Genomic DNA, 18,543 nt, shown 5'->3' with positions numbered 1-18,543 from the left:
TGACCAAGGGAAAGGCCTAAAACGGGTCCAATTTGGCATATTGTGCATGGATGTTCTAGGCAATTAGATTATCTTGCTCCTAGAAAGTGCAAGGGAAGAGCTGACTTACTGCTCCAGGGAATCCTGCAGATAGTGTACGTTGCAACATGGTAGATCAGAAACCGACGTTGGGGTCTGATGGCAGGAGAACAGATCCAAGTGCAGAGCTGTGGCTCCTGCCATCCAGAGGAACTCTGAGTATTCCACTCCATTGCTCTTCCAACTTCAGCCGTATACAGGGATGCTTAGAGTCTCGTAGTCATAGAAACAGGCCATTCAACCCATCTAGTCCATGCTGAACTATTAATCTGCCTCGTCCCATTGGCCTGCACCTGGACCATTGTCCTCCATAACTCTCCCATCCATGTAGTCATTCAAACTTCTCCGAAATGTTGAAATCAGACCCGCATCTACCACTTCCACTGGCAATTCAATCCACACTCTCACCACCCTCCGAGTGAAGAAGTTCCCTCTCATGTTCCCTTTAAACATTTCACCTTTTATCCTCTACTTTCAGTCTTGCCCAACCTCAGTGGAAAGAACCAGTTTGCATCTAACCTCTCTATACCCCTCATACCAATGCCCTTCCCTTGGATAACATCGGTGGTGCGGAGAGGGGAGACTTGCAGCCTGGGCAACTGCCGGTCTCCCATAAAAAACCCTGCCCAGGCTTGCGCCCTGGAAACTTTCCAAGGTGCGAATCCATGGTCTATTGAGACTAACGGAGGCCTACACACATACTCCTCATGAGTTTGTCTACCTTGATTTGCGTTAATATGTTCCCATGGGGTTAACATGGCTTTTCCATGATCCCAGTAGTGACCCAAGACATTAATGATAGGTACACAGCGCATGCAGGTCAGGATGGAAGTAGCTGGGCTTTTTCTTGTTGAATGTAGTCTTTAGATCATAAGACATAGGAACAGAATTAGGCCATGTGGCCCATCGAGTCTGCTCTGCCCTTTCTTCATGGCTGATCCATTTTTCCTTTAGACCCAATCTCCTGCCTTCCCACTGTATCCCTTTATGTCCTGACCAATCAAGAATCTATCAACGTCTCCCTCAAATATACATTAAGGCTTGGCCTCCACAGCTGCTTTGCCAACGAATTCCAGATTGAAGAAATTCCTCCTCATATCTGTTCTAAAAGGATACCCCTCTATTCTGAGGCTGTGTTCTCCAGTCTTGGACTCTCCCACCATAGGTAACTAGCAGCTGTTGGTATAAGTGTTACAACAGACAAGATGTCACCAGTCCATGCTGCCAGCTGACAGCAGAACACCAGAGCTTTCTGAAGTACCAGAATGCTGGAGATACTCAGAGAGTTCACAGTGCAGGCTGACGCTCTTTGGCCAGAGTCTGAAAGAAAGACCAATTGTCCGTGGACATTCATGATCCGTGTCCTCCAGATGTTATTTAAATGTTTTTTACCTCACACCTTTCCTTCTCTCTGCACAGATAAGTTCATAACCAGCGGTAACTCCTATGGAGTGACCTGCTTCATCCAGTGCATTCCACCCTGGATACGATTCACCCAGTGCCTCCGTCGATACAGGGACAGCAGGGACGCATTCCCACATTTAGCAAATGCTGGGAAGTACTCCACCGTTTTCATCATGGTAACCTTTGCAGCCCTGTACTCAACTGAGAAAGGTGAGTGTAATTAATCTGCTACTAACCCCGTAAAGCCCAGTAGCAGTAATCTGGTGTCCGATTGTTCGGAGATCCAGACACCCAGCATAAGGCTGGAATCTGGAATGTGAGCTGGGGTGTGTTATGAACCCCATAACTGGGTCACTTACCAGCAAAAATGGAGAGGTCCGTTGAAGTCTGATGGTACTATTTTTAACAGTATTTATTAGTAAAAATACACAAAAATAATATCAATGCAAATATACAGATAATATACGTCGTCGATACTAAATCTAAAAGTGCGGGTATAGTAATAATCAATAAGAAATAAGCTCTATCGTTGTCTAGGGGATAATGTATTGTCCGATGGAAATATAAAGTTCACTCAGTTCATGCAGGCTGCAGCCTTTGGGGACCGCTGGGTTTGCAATGGTTGGAGAGAGAGAGAGAGATTTTTGGGAGAAAAACTTGCCGGCTTTTCCTTTGATGATTTCGATCAGTCGGAGTCTCGTTAGTGTGGCCGGTCACTTGTGGCCTCTCCTTTAGCTAAGCCGTTCTTCTGTGATGAGGCCGCCAATCCCAGGCAAGGGAAGGACGCACACGAGCCCCCCACTGGCTGTCGCTATTAAACGCTGTCACGGGATTTCTAGCGTTTCTCTTGGTGCATCTGAAGGAGATGGGCCCCCAGACCCTCTTTTATCCTTACTCACGGGGTCTCAGATGTCAATCAGGTTGGGATGATGCAATCCCTCAACCAGCCCACTCTGGTTGTCCCCTGAGGGCTTCAATGAATAGTACAGTACTCAATACACAATTCTGTCTCCAAGAGACAATGGCCGTTATGAGGGGTTTTGTTTTCGCTGAGGCCAGGACACATTCCAAACCTTGTGGATTCTGCATGTCTCTCTCTCATTTCCTGGGTCCCAGACCCGAATTAATAGCGATCATGCGATTCTCAAAGAGGGGGTGACTTTGTACCCTTCGGCCCCTCAGAGTTGTGGCACATTCGTAACAGGTGTGAGTACAGTCTGCAGTCAGTCTAGCCAAAGTCAGGGATGGGATCTGGAACGTGGGAAGGCTTGCAATTGGAGCAGGGCCTGGACTGTTCGTATATTCCCTTAGCTGTCTAAACTCACCAGGTTCACTGCAAAATTTATTATACAACTGTGAATTTATCCAAAATCTTAATAAAACAAGAGTTGGGAGCTCTATGTTGGAGCTCCAGTTGTATGTAGTTAGGATATGGTTAATATTGTTAGTATTACACTGATTCAAAAAGATACAACTTGGCACATGGCAAAATTTTAAAAAATCTATCAATGCTTCTTCAGAACAGACTGGATGGCTTGACTATAGAATCGAACTTGAAGCAATGTGAGTAACCAGAAATAGTTTCAGTTGTTGAACATCAACAAGAAGGGGCCATAAATATTAGTCTAGATAATGGCCAGGTCCCAAGGGTGCAACAAATTTTACTGTCTCTGTGGTTTCTCTCCATTTTGTATCAAGAAAAAAGAGAATGATGTTATTCCTAGTTCATCCAGCTGGACAGGGAGCACTGGGATCACAGCACTCAGCGTGGTTCCCACCCTGTGGTTACCATAGTGTTGATGGTCCCGTATCTCAGACACATTCATTGTCCAATTCTTAGCCACCGTGCTGGACCACCATGTTACCGGTCAAAGTGTATCTCACAGTAATTCGTCAGAACTAGGGAGCGGACTTACGGCTGTGCAAAAATTGAAAGTGTGCTGCGTGTAGGAGCTACCTTATTTAGGAGAAAACTTAGACGATTTGCCACAGTTTCCTCCTGTTGCCATGGTTATGTGCCTTACCATAGCATGCCACTGAATATTAAAAAGGTCACTAACAATCCCCCACAAGCTTTGCGCACCGCATTATTCTGATGTGAAGCCGAGCATATATCTCACACACTCCTTCCTGCAACCTGCTCTCCCTCAGAACGCTCTCAGCTGACAATCGGTGTGAAGGTTTACTTCTACCTGTGGGCCGTGACGACCTGTGTCAGCACCATCTTCACCATCGGCTGGGACCTGAAGATGGACTGGGGACTGTTAGACAAGAAAACCAAAGAGAACAAGTTTCTGAGAGAAGAGACAGTATACCAATATAAAGTAAGTGAATACCCAACCTCAGATGTGTACATACTCTCCAACCAAAGAAATTGGGTAAATGCTGCTGAAATTCAACTCTTCTGTTCCAAATCCTTCCTTTTTTGTGAAAGTACCACCAATGAATGATCAAATAGGTTGGTCTGGATTAGTAGTAATAGTAGTAACAACGACAACTTTTTATATTAACACCTTTCAAACATTAAGATGCTGGCTCAAAGTACTTTACACAGATTTTAAAGGTAAATCAATATGGTCATAAAAATATGAGACAAAATTAAAAAATCAAAAGTTAAGACAAACATATAGAATAAAACACAATTGAATATAACAAATTATATAATCAACACCCACAGACAATAAGCAATCCTATAAGTAGACCAATTTTAAAAAGTAGGATTTTAGAAGTATTTTGCAGTAATCCACAGAACTAACTGGGCTCATCTCAGTCGGTAGAGTATTCCAGATTTTAAGCAGTTACACTTAAAGACATAGAGAGATATGCATGGACATAGATCCTTCAGCCCATCAAGCATATGCTGACTCTTAAGCACCTACATACATTCATTCAGAATCAGGACTAGGTCGAATATCACTGGAACTTGTTGTTCTGGGGATGCAGTGCTTTGCTATACATAATAATTTTTAAAAAGCTATAAATTACAGTAAGAATTTAGTAAATTACTAAATTTACAGTACAGTACAGTAAATTTAAAGAAATTAAATAAGTAGTGCAAAATATTGAGATAGTATACATGGGTTCATTGTCCATTCAGAAATCTAATGTTCCTAAGAATTTGAGTGTGTGTTGATTCAAATTCCTGTACCTCCTCCTTGCTGGTAGCAATGAGAAGAGGGCATGTCCTGGGTGATGGGGATTCCCAATGATGGATGACACCTTTTTGAAGGAGTCTGTGATGCTGGAGAGGCTAATGCCCCTGTCCACATACCTCAGCTGGCCGAGCTCACAACTTTCTGCAGCTTTTTCCGATGCTGTGCAGTCGGCCCTCCACACCAGACGGTGGTGCAGCCAGTTGGAATGCTCTCCACGGTACTCCTGTAGAAATTTGTAAGTCCTCGGTGTCACACACACCAAGCCTCCTCAAACTCCTCATGCTGTCCGCCTTCTTTGTAACTGCATCAATATGTTGGGCCCAGGATAGATCTTCAGAGATATTCATCCCACTTTCCATTCTTCCTGCATATCCATCAACTCCCAATAATTCCACCTCTCACTTCCATACTACTGACAGCTTACAGTGGCTGATTAACCAAAGCACTGGGATGGGGATGGGGAGGAAACCCACACAGTCTCCACACAGACAACACTTGAGGACAGGGCTGTAGAATAGCCAAGCAGTGACTTTCCCTGCTGTACCACCTCGCTGCCAGTAACTGCAGAGGAGATGATGCCGAGTTATGGATGAGGAGATGGAGGGGCAACGTAAACACCTTTCCGCCAGCAGGGGGCGCTGCAGTCTTACGTTTGGTTCAGTTCGTCGCGTGCACTGAACACGAGGTATTGTCCATCTGCAATATTAACGTTTCAGATCACAATGCACATTACTAAAATAATTCAAAAATTTTAATAATATTTGCTGCCATAAATCTAAGAGGGGTGACTTAATAGAGGTGTTCAAAATGATGAGATGCATAGATGAGTGGATAGCTAGAAAATTTTTTCCCCCAGGGCAAAAAGGGCTAATACCAGGAGACAATTTTAAGGCGATTGGAGGGAAGTATAGATGGGACGTCAGAGGTAAATTCTTTACACAGACAGTGGTGGGTGCATAGAGTGCTCTGCTAGAGGTTGTGGTAGAGGCAGATACATTAGGGACAGTTAAGAAACTCTGCCCCTGGTGGACATAAGGATGATAGAAAAATGGAGGACTATGTATGAGGAAAGGAATAGATGATCTTAGAGTGGCTTAAAAGGTTGACACAACTATGGATGGAGCAGACTCAATGGGCCAAATGGCCTAATTCTGCTCCTATATCTAACGTCTCATGAAGGGACTGTAGTGTTCCTATGTTTTATGTTCAAAGACTCCTGTTTTATCTCTTAGTGTGTGCAACATCACGGGCCACTGATGTTAGTTGTTTCAGCTTGGTATGTTTGAAAAGACTGGTAGACCTCACACTCAGTTCCTGCCTTCTTGTCCAGACGAAGGTGGCAGATGGAACGTGGCAGGTAGCTCTTCACTGACAGAGTGGGGAGATGGGCCTCGGTGCTTCGAGGACCTACACATCCAGTCCGGCCTCATTCAGAAGTGATATCCCATTCACTGCCACAAATTCCAGAGGCCACAAATTCCTAATTTTTCCAAGAAGCAGGAAGATATTTAACCTTTTGTGATTCAAATATTTAACACACAAATACATTTTTCCTTTTAAATTAACATGTTGAGTCTATACGTTCATTTTCTTTATACCCATCAGTATCAGCTGCAAACCAATTTCAGTTTGATTTTCAAACCCTGAACCAGCCTCGGCATGGGGAGCCAAGGATCAACTCCAAACAGCCCTGAGGTATTCAGTTCCACAGAGTTTCAGAAACAACAGACAAGACATCAAAGAAACACACATCACAATGAGGCATGAGAGCTTTGGAAAATGACAAGCCCCACCCACACAACTGTTGTGACTGCTGCTGAAACTGAAGTCCCAGCCCCAGCCTACTGTGTCACAGCTAAGGAAGAACTTCGACTGTCCAACAGTCAGTTACTGAAGAATCTGTTCAGCATCTTTTCATCTCACCATTAAAACTGAACGCGGTTGCTCAGCCCTTGCTGGAGTTCAGAAGTATTAAGAGGGATCTCATTGAAAGCCACCAGATGTTGAAAGGCCCAGACAGAGTGGACTTGGAGAGGAGGTTCCCTACAGTGGGAGACTCTCAGACCAGAGAGCACTGGACTTGCTTTAGAGCAGAGATAAAGAGGAATTTCTTTAGCCAGAGGGTAGTGAGTCTGCGGAATTCCTTGCACAGACAGCTGTGGAGACAAAATGATTTGATATAAAGTCAAGGTTAATAGCTTTCTTGATTAGTAAGGGGTCAAAGGTTATGGAAGGAAACTAAGTCAGCTATGCTGGAATGATGGAGCAGACTTGATGGGCTGAATGGCTTAATTCTACTCCTTTGACTTAAAATACAAGATTAAAAGCTGGGGGGTTTTGAAAAATACCGTATTTCAAATAGTTAAAACACTTGGAACACTTGAAAATTTACCTAACAATTGAGTAAATTGAAATGAACAACTATTTCAAAGATGGATATGACCTGAAACTGGTCTGCTTTCCGCTGGTGTCCTATTCAATTAAAGCATGGTATGGCAGCGCGGCAATTTGCTCAGACTATTAACTGCGCCAGCAATCGCCAATTGTGTTCCAATTCCTGCGACTGTCTGGAACGTCCTCTCTGTGACTGCATGGTTTCAAAAGACATGCGGTTCGGGTCAGCGAGCTGTGGGCGCCCCATCTTGGCACCGGACGTGTGGTGACACTTGTGGGCTGTCCCCAGCACGGCTATGTTGGACGTTGATGCAAAATGACGTATTCCACCATCTGCTCTGATGTTTCAATGAGCATGCAACAAATAAAGCTAACGTTTTCAGTAGACTTTCCACAACATTACTGGGAATCCTCAGACCCCATCTGGAATGACCTCAGAAAAGATATCAATGACCCAGGTGGCCCCCAAGCAAGGGGATCGCACAACACCAGCTTTGATGCATCCAAGGGGGTGACTTATTGTAATAGTGTCCCACCTGGGGGGCCACGTGAGGGGCAACAACCCCATTAGTTTTAGGGAATGCAATGTAACAATACTAATGGCATTGACTGTGAATGTAAGCATGAAAGAGTTTATTTATGTAACTAAAGTTAATAATAAAGTTTATTTTACAATAAATAAAATACTTAATATTTATTTGAAAATACAAAGAAAGAGACAGCTCCCTGAAGAGCTGGAGAAAGCATTCACTGAAGTTGGCAGTGGTCTGGGTGGAGCATGACCCATCATTGGCGGGGCCAGTTAGACGCAGTGTAGCCCAGGGTGAGCCTCATCCTCTCCGGGCGTTGATTCTAACTCAAGCTCCCTCTGCTCGTTAGGCCTACTACTACTGTGCCATCCTTCAGGATGTGGTGCTTCGCGTGGCGTGGGCTCTCAACATCCTGTTCACCCAGACCAAGCAGTCGGAGGTGGCAGAAATCATCTCAACCACCCTGGGTCCACTGGAGGTCTTCAGGTAAGAGGCCAGTGAGTTCAGACAGGGATACGGGAGACCCCCAGCTCAGGAAAGGTGGCTGTATACCCAATACCCAGGGCCATCGATGCCCTGGCACCACTCTATGCTGACATTTCGACCTAACTGTTTTCTAAATCTTTGTCCAAGCCCTTCCCTCAACTATTAGGTGAGTTGTGGCAACATCCACTGACAAACGCACACAAAATGTTGGAGGAACTCAGCAGGTCAAGCAGCATCTCTGGAGGGAAATGAATGGTTCAAACGATGGGCCGAAACCCAACTTGGCCCAGAATGTCGCCTGCTTTCTTCCCCCTGTAGTTCCTCCTGCATTTTGTTTGTGGTGCTCGAGATGTCCAGTGTTTGCAGAATCTTGTGTTTTACAGCCCAATGGCTGCATTTGCAACCCCTCAGGTCTCGTGGCAGTCCAAACTTGCACACAGCAAGACGTAATGAGCTTCTGGAATGGCTGCTGTTGGAAATACTAATTGTTTTACATAAGTACCAGACCATGACCTTTACCGACAAGTGCAGGTCTAACCGCCTCCTCTCGATGTCGAATGGCATTTCCATTGCAGAACCTTCCACTGCTGACCAGCAATTCTACAAACACTGTGGTTGAAGGCAGTCAGAGACTGTATATTCTGTGGGCGATGACCAAGTTCCCCACTCTCAAAAGCTTTCCATCGGCGACCAGGCATGTCAGGAATGTGGGGGTTTTGCTGAAATATTCTCTGTGTGACTGGCTGAGTTCAGCTCCAACAACACACTCAAATGTCAGCCCAGTCTGGCCTGCTTGATGGACACCTCAGTCACCTCTCCCTCTCGTACTCAGACATCACAGCTGCAGTGTCTAGAAAGCACACTGCATCTTCAGGATCTTTTGATAGTCCCTTTGACCCGCAGTGTTTACTACGTAGGAGGCAACAGCAGCAGGCTATGGAAACTCTGAGGGTTGGCAAGAGGCTACAAGAGGCTGGATTTCCTGGAGACCAACCATTTTAATTCCACTCCCTATTCCCATTCCAATATGTCTGTGAATTGTCTCCCCTCAGTCTGGAGGAACAAAACCTCATATTCCATCCTGGCAGCATGAACATCAATTTCAGTATCAGAATCAGATTTAATAGCACTGGCAAACAGTATGTTGTGAAATTTGTTGTTTTGTGGCAGCAGTACGTTCTGCTGCATAATAATAAAAACTATAAGCTAAATTAAGTCATTTACATAAAAAAGAAAACTAAATTAAATTAGTGCAAAAAAGGCATGAAAAAACATACTGAGGTAGTGTTCATGGGTTCATTGTTAATTCGGAAATCAGATGGCAGAGGGGAAGAAGCTGTTCCTGAAACATTGAGTGTGTGTCTGCAGGCTCCAGTATCTCCTCCTTGGTGGTAGCAATGAGAATTCTATCCTTTACCTCTTCCACCCATCCCCACTTACCTACCTTCCCCTTGTTTCACATATCACCTGCAATCATGTACTCTTTCCCTTCCCCCACCTTATTCTGTTTTCTTACCCCTTTCACATCCAGTCCTGACGAGTGGTCTCACCTGAACCGTTGACCGTTTATTCCTTTCCATAGATGCTGCTGCCTAACCTGCTGAGTTCCTTCAGCATTTTCTGTGTGTTATGAAACACAAACAACTTAGAAATACTGATGAGATAATATTTGGATTGGGTCAGTGAAGGGAAAGGGAAGTGAGGGACCTCTTATTGTAATGATGCAAGAGTCAGGTGTGAGTTTCAAGCTGTCTTCCCTCTGCCTAGGGTGCATATTTCCAAGAGTTTGTGTCAGAGCACTACAGATCTGTTTCAAATTGACTATGAGTCTTTAGAAACTTCAACAAATAAGACAAATCTACAGCCGCATCTCCCAATTAAACAGTTTATCTTTCAAAGAATCGGAGCAAAGGGAATATGGTTAGTTAGTACAAATCAGACCCACTATTATATAGCAAGGTTTCACGTGCGTGAAGAATACTCCATTCATCTCTGTTTTGACCAACAGGACTCTTATAAAGAGCTAGTGATAACATGAAGAGTGCTTGAGGTGGGAGTGAGATTTCAGAGTCATGGAGTCTGAGAGAAGTACAGCAGTGAAACAGGCCCTTTGGCCCATCTCATTTGCGCTGAACCACTTGAGCTGCCTGCTCCCATCGACCTGCATTGGGACCATAGCCCTCCATACCCCAATTATTCATGAACCCACCCAAACTTCACTTAAATGTTGAAATCAAGCTCCCGCTTTAACTTGAAGTACAAACTTTTATTCCAGAACGCCTTCACGGCAGCTCATTTGCAAATGTTTTATTTTGCTTAAGCTTAACACAGTTGCTGATTTTTAAATTTATTCACTCCCTCCACAGACGCTTCGTCTGGAATTTCTTCCGGCTTGAAAATGAACATTTAAACAACTGTGGCCAGTTCCGAGCGGTCCGAGACATTTCCATTATACCCTTGACTGGGGATAACCAGGCGACTCTGCTGCTGCTGATGGACGAGCAGGAAGGGGTCAGAAATCGCGGAAAAGTCAAAGGCAGCAAGCGGAAAACCAACTTCCCTTTTAAAAGATCCAGGTCAGTTGAGAAACAACGACGACTTGCAACGGTATAGATCACAGATTGAATCTTAGTGTGCAGAGTGTAAGCAAATCGAGCTTTCACCAACCTCGCAAAAGTAGACTTCAGAGTCAGATTTAATTATCACATGTGCATTGAAATACATCATTTGTGTTAAAAACCACACACCCAAGGATGTGCTGGGGTCACCACACATTCTGGAGCAAATGCGGTGTACTCGGCAGAGCATAACAAGTTACAGAACAGAAGCAAAGCAAACTTACCCACTCGTACACACAGTTCTCTAACCCCAGGATAGCCCGGCTTCTTTGGCCTCCAGTCTCCAGCCAACTCATGGACTCACAGAGCTGGGGTTCTGACCATCGGGCCTGGACTTCTGGACTCTCGACTGATGGTCAGGCTTCAATTTGGACATCCAATCGGCCCTCGGTATCGACCCCGGACTCGCTAATGTTGACGAACAAGCACCCTGCACTCCAGGCCTCGAAAGCTGGCCTCGCTGATGACGGGACCCCGAAGCTGAGGAAGGGGAGACAGCAGAGGTTGAGAAGGAAATCGCTGAGTTAGAGATCCAGAAGGTTACCGCAAGGCTGGCGGTAACGGAGCACCGGACTGGACCAGAACGGGAGGAGTGCGGTCATCTCAAAGTTCAAAGTAAATTTATTATCAAAGTGTACATGTATCACCAGGTACTACCTTGAAATTTATTTTCTAGCAGGGATTATGTAGAACAGAAATATGAAAGAATCAGTGAAAGATTACACACAAAACCTGACAAACAACCAAAGTGCAAAAGGCAGCAAACTATGCAAATACAAACAGCTATTTAATACTGAGGACATGAGCTGCAGTCATGGGAATGAGTCCCTCGGAGAGGAGACAGTCCAGAGTTGAGATGGGTGAGGTTATCCACACTGACTCAGGTTTGGGTAATAACTGGGAGGAAAGGGTTGAAAAGGGAGAGTGAGCAAGCGAGGTTTGGAAGCCACTTTGAGGAGTTTTAAATCAAGACGTTGCTCCCTATAAAGCCAACTTAGACTAAATATAGAGACAGCAGTGAAGAGAATGCAGTAGAATTCTGCATGAAATGCTGTTTATAAAGGAGGATGGAGAGGAGCCTTGCCAGAAGAGGCGCATTGGAATAGTTGCGTCTAGAAGTCAGAAAGAAATATAGACACAGCGAAACTACTTCTGGCAGAAGACCAGCCCCACTGAGAAGGGCTGGATTGTTTTTGTTAGGCGGTCCTGTTCACAGCTTCATCCTGGATCACCTTCAATCACCAAAGCCAGGGAAGAATTTCCCAGAGATCAAGCCTCCCCCCAATCTCAACCTCACTGTTGACCTCTATTTTTATTGTCTATGACCTCACCCAGGACGTCATGTGGCTGTAGAAGCAACGATAGGGGACACAGGAAGTTGGGTTGTGCAAGGAATGTTTCAATATGAGACTCCTGGCAACGTAAGCTCATGAAACCACTTGGTCTAGATTATTATGCATGGGGAAGTAAGTTATATTAATTAGATAAGGCCTTCCTTGCCAATGATCATAAAACATAGGAGCAGAATTAGGCCATTCAGCCCATTGAGTCTGCACTGCCATTTCATCATGACAGATTCATTTTTCTTCTCAACTCCACTCTCCTAACTTCTCAGAAACTTTGACTCCTTTATTAATTATCAAATTCTACTTTAAATATACCCAATAACTTGGCCTACACAGACGTCGGTGGCAATGAATTGCGCAGATCTGGCAACAAAGAATCCCCATCTCCGACCGTCTCTGAGATGGGCAGACACTCTCAGGCAATACTGAAATAGTTATCGTATTTAAAGTTACAGAAGCAATTTTGAAATGCTGTGAGAGAAATATTCCATTCTAAACATTTGTGTTCACTCACTCAGTTTTTTAGCACAGGATGGCCTGCACATTTTGCTTCTTATGAGACAGGACTTCGATTCCTCTGGTTAATGAAACACGGGAAAATCAGCTCAAGTCCCTGATCCAAATCACCATGCAGTAAAGCCTTCTGCCGAGGCTGGTTTAAGGACACTGGACAAGGAGAGAATGACGACAGCACTCCCTTCACAAGGCAGTCATGCACCAATACAAATACAAATTAGTCCAGGAGCAAAACAATCAAGCTATGAAAAAGAAAAGCTGCTGATGCTGGAAGCTGAAATACAGTAGGAGTGGGAAATGCTGGGAACACTCAGCAGATCAGGCAGCATCTATGGGGAGAGAAGGAGTTAATACACCCTGAGGTCCATCATTAACACCACACATTGGCTCAGCCACGCTCTTGACCCGTCTCTGTGACTCACAGCTGCAGTGGGCACTTCCCATTTTATTCCGCAGATCACACATTATTGCAACAGAAGACTTCCTTCCCTTCAGGTCAATGATTTCGACAGTTCTCCAAACCAGATCTTCCCTCACTTTCCCCTGACCTCATGTCACCCACCACATTGTCAGCTCTGCTCCCTTTTCACCCTCCCTTCAGACCTCATGCGCTCTGACCTGCATCACTGGTTCCCAGTGGCCCTCTGCATGAAATCCAAGCCAGTCGTGACATTGAGCTGTTCCCCCGCCTCCTGCACCCACCTCTTCGGTGAGGTCTTCACCACCACCCCCACCCACCCCTATCTGCGGACTCTCTCTCCTACCTTCAGAATTCCTGACACCCCTCCCACCATCCTGGCCCTTGACCCCTTCCAGATATGTTCATTGTTGACTGCCTTCACCACATTGAAAAACACAATTTTGCCACTCTCACTCACTCTAACTCCTCCCCTTCGCAGATTCTCATCTTCCTCTCAATTTCATCGGGTCCATCCCTGATCCTCCTCCCCTCCTCTTCTGATATTCCAAGTGCTTTTTTTTTCCCTTCGTAACCCCAATGTTCCTATAGTGGGGGCGTAGTCTAGGTCCAGAGGACACAGATAGAGTGGATGTGGAGAGGATGTTTCCTATAGTGGGGGAGTCTAGGTCCAGAGGACACAGATAGAGTGGATGTGGAGAGGATGTTTCCTATAGTGAGGGAGTCTAGGTCCAGAGGACACAGATAGAGTGGATGTGGAGAGGATGTTTCCTAGTGGGGGAGTCTAGGACCAGTAGCTTCCAGATATGTTCATCTTCGTATATATCTTCATATATCTTCGTAACCCCAATGTTCACCGTTCCATCTCCATCAAGCACTCTTCTACATATGGCACCTTTCCAATCAATCACAGTGCTTGCAACACTTCCTCTTTTGCCCATCAGCCGGTGAAGAACAATCCAATGCACCATTTTCAGTCCAGTGCATTAATGGTAGTAATAGGCATCTGTTTGTCTCGAGAGACCATGGATTTGCACCTTCAGGACGCAGGCCTGAGCAGGGCTGTAAGGGAGACCGGCAGTTGCCTATGCTGCAAATCTCCACGCCTCCGATGTTGTCCAAGGGAAGGGCAAGGGCCGATACAGCTTGACACCGGTGTCATCGCAGAGTGACGGTGTCTTGCTCAAGGACACAACACACTGCCTTAGCTGAGGCTTGAACTAGCTACCTTCAGATCACTAGACCAACGCCTTAACCACTTGGCTATGCACCAACACCAGTGCATTGTATCCCTAATTATAACGAGGTCACCTCTGTATTAGAGAATTCTGAATTTGACCCAAATGCTTGAGGTCCTCTACACTGTTCCAACAAGACCCAATATCAGCCTAGAGAGCAACATTTTATCTTCCATCTGGGCCAATTGTAGCCTTCAGGACTCTACACCAGTTTCAGCTAATTTGCTTCTTTGGCTGCGTCAGAACTGGCCAAATCTGCTCTAAGGGTGACCATCTGGAATATTTATTTCTCTCTCCTTGGACATATCCTGATGTCCTGGATAATCTCAGCATCCTCTTTCCAATTTCACATCTCAGCCACAGTTTCGACCTGCATTTCAGAATTCTTTTTTTAAAATAAACACATTTCTTTGTGTGTGTGCCTTCTCTCAAATTTCCCTCGTTAATCTATTAGCCATAGATCTCAGTTGTCAGCAATGTTGGTCTCATACTGGCATTGATATTCCCTTACCCTCTCCAATCCCCCTCCCAGCAACATAAACCCAACTTGGTACCTCACCTTTCCCTGTTCTAATGATAGGCTTTTGACCCAAAATGTTAACCATTTCTCCTTCAACAGAAGCTGTTCGACAGAGAGGAAATTAATATTTTGGGTCAATGACTTTCATTAGAACCTACAAAATGTCAAAGCTAAAAAGATTTGAAGATAAAGGAAAGGGGTGGGAGCCAAGAAGGAGTAGTGCAAAACCGGTCCAAATACCAGCTGGGAAGAGCAGAAGAGCTTACACTCCCACAAAATGCTGGAGGAACTCAACAGGTCAGACAGCATCTTTGAAGGGGAATAAACAGTTGACATCTTGGGCCAAGCCTCTTACATTGACTGTTTATTCCCTTCCATAGATGCTGCCTGACCTGCTGAGTTCCTCCAACATTTTGTGTGTTGCTCAAGATTTCCGGCATCTGCAGAATCCCATGTGTTTTAGAGCTTTTATGCTCATCCAGTTGTCATCGATATTCTTTCCATTTCCCCCTCTCACTGCTTCTTACAAATGGATTCTTCCTGGACCATCTTCACAAGGAGCAAATTCAGCGTAGTGTTGGGAGGAAGATTATCCAGGTGTTTCCAGACCTGAGTTGTGGGAACCAAATGTGGTCAGTAGCTGGCACCGCTGTCCTTTAAGACAGCTGTAAAGTGGTACCTGCTGCTGCCCGCTCAGGCTCTGTCAGCCTTGGCTTCCCTCTCTAAAAGGACTGCGGTATAGAACCTATGACCTCTGGGCTGATTTTGGTCTAAGGCATGAAGCCACCTGGCCCACCTCTGTAACCTCAGTACTCAACATATGAATGAGGTTCCATCAGAGATGACAAAAAACAAAGACAATGATGATGGACAAGAACTCCGATTAACCACCTCACCCTCGATGTTGGTCCAATGCAACTTTGCCACGTGCTTAAGAGACACCCCTAGGTTAAACAAGCCTTCAGAACATAAACTCTGTCAACAATACTGGCATTTGAAAGTGTTCAAAATTCTTGAAAATTAACCATACAAACCAAAATGTAAAGATTGAATTTGAAGTTATGAGAAGAATAGAAGGCAATGAACTATATTTGTAGACTCAAATGGACTAGAATATAAAAGCAAGGACGTAATTCTGAGACTTTATACAACATGGGCGGATCACATTTGGAATTTTGTGTGCAATTTTGGACCCCAGATCGAAGAAAGGATGTGATGGTATTAGGCAGGATCCAGAGGTGGTTTACGAGAATGATCCTGGAAATGAAACTGTTAACACATGAGGAACATTTGATGTCTTTGGGTCAGTACTTGGCTGGAGTTTAGAAAGAGTGAGGGGAGATCTCATTAAAACCTACCTAATACTTAAAGGCCTAGATAGCGTGGATGTATAGAGGATATTTCCAATAGTGGAAGAGTCTAGGACCAGAGGGCACAGCCTCAGGACAGAAGGGCATCCCTTTAGAACAAAGATGAGGAGGAATTTCTTTAGCCAGAGGGTGCTGAATCTGTGAAATTCATTGCCATTGACGGCTGTGGAGACCAAGTCATTGGGTATGTTTAAAGCAGGGATCAACAAAGGTTATGGGCATGAGAATTAGGTTGGGAGGGAAAATAAATCAGTCATAATCAAATGGCAGAGAAGACCTGATGGGCCAAATGGCCTATTTTGCTCCTACATCTTACAGATTTGAAAATTAAAGATCTAAAACTTGCCCCAACCCACATCCCACACAAAACTGTTACTGCCCTGCTGAACATGTTCCAGCACACACTGGGCATCCAGCTTTCCCAGTGCAACTACAAGAAAACCTTGGGATGTCGGGTGTCAACATTGGAGCAGAGTCAGAATTCACCATTCCCTGTGGCCCTGAGTGATACTTTTGATTGTCATCTCTGCAAGAATGCTGTCAAATATCGGGTGACAGGCATTGCCTTGTGGGCCTGCCACTAAAACACAAGAAACAAGATAAAATTTACAGGACCACACCATGAGTATAAAAACTCTAGATTTGCTATTTCTTTATTAGTTTGTTCTTTAGTTTCCACGATCTGCAATAAAATTTTGATGAGAGCCAATTAGCTCAGTGCATTTCACTGAACTCCTTCCAGGTTTCATGCAGGCGCCATTTATTATTCATGTGGATGTTGCAGGCATTTTTTAAAATTGTGTTTCCCAGATCATATTTGAGAAGCTGCTGATGAACTGTCTTCATGAACAGGAGTAAGTGCAGTGAAACCACTCCACCAATGTTCGTAGGGACAAGACCCAGGATTTTGAAGCAACACACACAGAATATGAGGTGCTTCTCCTCCAACCTAAGTGTGGCCTCATCGCAACGGCGCAGGAGGCCATGGACTGACATGTCGGAATGGGAAGTGGAAGTGAAATGGATGGCCGCTGGGAGATTCTGCATTTTCTGGCAGAGCCACCCATTTTGAATTTACTTCTCATTTTGACATGTCAGTCCATGGCATCCCCTACTGCCACGAGGAGGCCATTCCGTCTGGGTACCCTCCAACCTGATGGCATGAATATTGATTCCTCGAACTTCCAGTAATGGCCCTCTCTCCCCCTCACCATTCCCCTCTCTCACTTTATCTCTTTTCTTCTCCCCTTTTTTCCCATGGCCTTCTGTCCTCCCTTATTAGATTCCTCCTTCTCCAGCCCTTTATCTCTTTCACCAATCAACTGCCCAGCTCTTTACTTCACACCTCCCCCTCTCCTGGTTTTACCTATCACCTGCCACCTTGTATTTCTTCCTCCCCTTCCCGCTACCTTCTTAATCTGACTCATCTTTTTTCTCCAGTCCCGATGAAGGGTCTCTGCTCGAAACATCAACTCTTTTGCACAGATGCTGCCTGACCTGCTGAGTTCCTCCAGCATTTTGTGTGTGGTTGCTTGGATTTCCAGCATCTCCCAGATCTTCTCTTGTTTGAGATCCAGGATTTTGACCAATATCCAAGAAGGCTGTGGCATTAACATTCTGAAGGGTTACACTGTTTTCCACAACGTGGAGAGAATCCGCATGTCTGACTGTTTGAAGGACAAGGGCGAAACTCTCATGGTGTAATGTCCATTCATATTGTCCCTGTCCAAGAACCACAGTGCACAAAATTGCAGCGCAGATAAGCCACAACATAGTCACTGTGCTCATGAGAAATTCAAGGTTCATGCATTACTTACACCCAAGAAATGCGAGAAACGCAGTATTTTGCTCAGAACAAGTGCATTCCCTTCCACTAACTGTTGTGTGTCTGTTCTTCAGAGTCAAAAGCTGGGAAACGAAAGTACACATTGAGGAAACGGAGTGATGTGACACAGCCGAACAAAGTTCCCTTCAGCTGCTGAGCAAAGGCATGGGGCTGTCCTGAATGCTCCAAACACTCATCTGGGTGAACTGAACTGTTCATTGAAGTAAACAAGGCTGAAGCCACAAAGAAATTTCATACTTTTGTAAAGCAAAATACTATATAAAAAAAAGTAGTAGCTCTTTTTAAAAATAAAATAAAATACTGTACTGGTAGAGAGCGTTCTTATTCTGTTGATCTCCTTGAAAAAGTTCTGCTCCAAGACTCTCACTTTAGAGACCTTCTCATGTTCCAATCTTCTGACCCCTGTCTGGCTAACTCTGCAGCTATCTTCCTCTCCTGGCAAAGAACTGTTCTCTACTCTGTGTTACAGATTTTCCTCTCCATTTCCCACCCATCCCATTTTATTCCCCTTTTTCGATGGCACAAATAATATCAGGATCCTGCATGCGGAATTGTGGTTGTGTATCCTCACCCATCGACAACATCCATGTGACATCAGTTGTGGTTTTCGCAAGCCGCTTTTCT

The 18,543-nt window shown here is 44.9% G+C and overlaps 1 protein-coding gene across 3 annotated transcripts in view; it reads left to right on the top strand.

Moving 5' to 3' along the window:
* LOC132377480 (xenotropic and polytropic retrovirus receptor 1 homolog) overlaps positions 1 to 18,018 on the top strand; it is a 77,889-nt gene extending 59,871 nt beyond the window's left edge. The window contains exons 11-16 of one of the 3 annotated variants that reach the window (XM_059943758.1): positions 1,498 to 1,698; positions 2,430 to 2,438; positions 3,188 to 3,195; positions 3,663 to 3,806; positions 7,911 to 8,047; positions 10,414 to 10,704. In XM_059943758.1, coding sequence (XP_059799741.1) covers positions 1,498 to 1,698; positions 2,430 to 2,438; positions 3,188 to 3,195; positions 3,663 to 3,806; positions 7,911 to 8,047; positions 10,414 to 10,660 — 746 coding nt within the window. In that variant the 3' untranslated portion in view covers positions 10,661 to 10,704. Of the gene's footprint in view, positions 1 to 1,497; positions 1,699 to 2,429; positions 2,439 to 3,187; positions 3,196 to 3,633; positions 3,807 to 7,910; positions 8,048 to 10,413; positions 10,705 to 17,972 lie in introns of those variants that run through there. The other 2 variants (XM_059943757.1, XM_059943756.1) reach the window with 2 other exon arrangements.
* Positions 18,019 to 18,543: the final 525 nt, after the last annotated feature.

This window comes from Hypanus sabinus, chromosome 18 (genome assembly GCF_030144855.1).
Source record: "Hypanus sabinus isolate sHypSab1 chromosome 18, sHypSab1.hap1, whole genome shotgun sequence".
Taxonomy (NCBI): Eukaryota; Metazoa; Chordata; class Chondrichthyes; order Myliobatiformes; family Dasyatidae; genus Hypanus; species Hypanus sabinus.
Note: the sequence above shows the minus strand (reverse complement) of the source record. Positions and strands in the feature narration are given on the sequence as shown.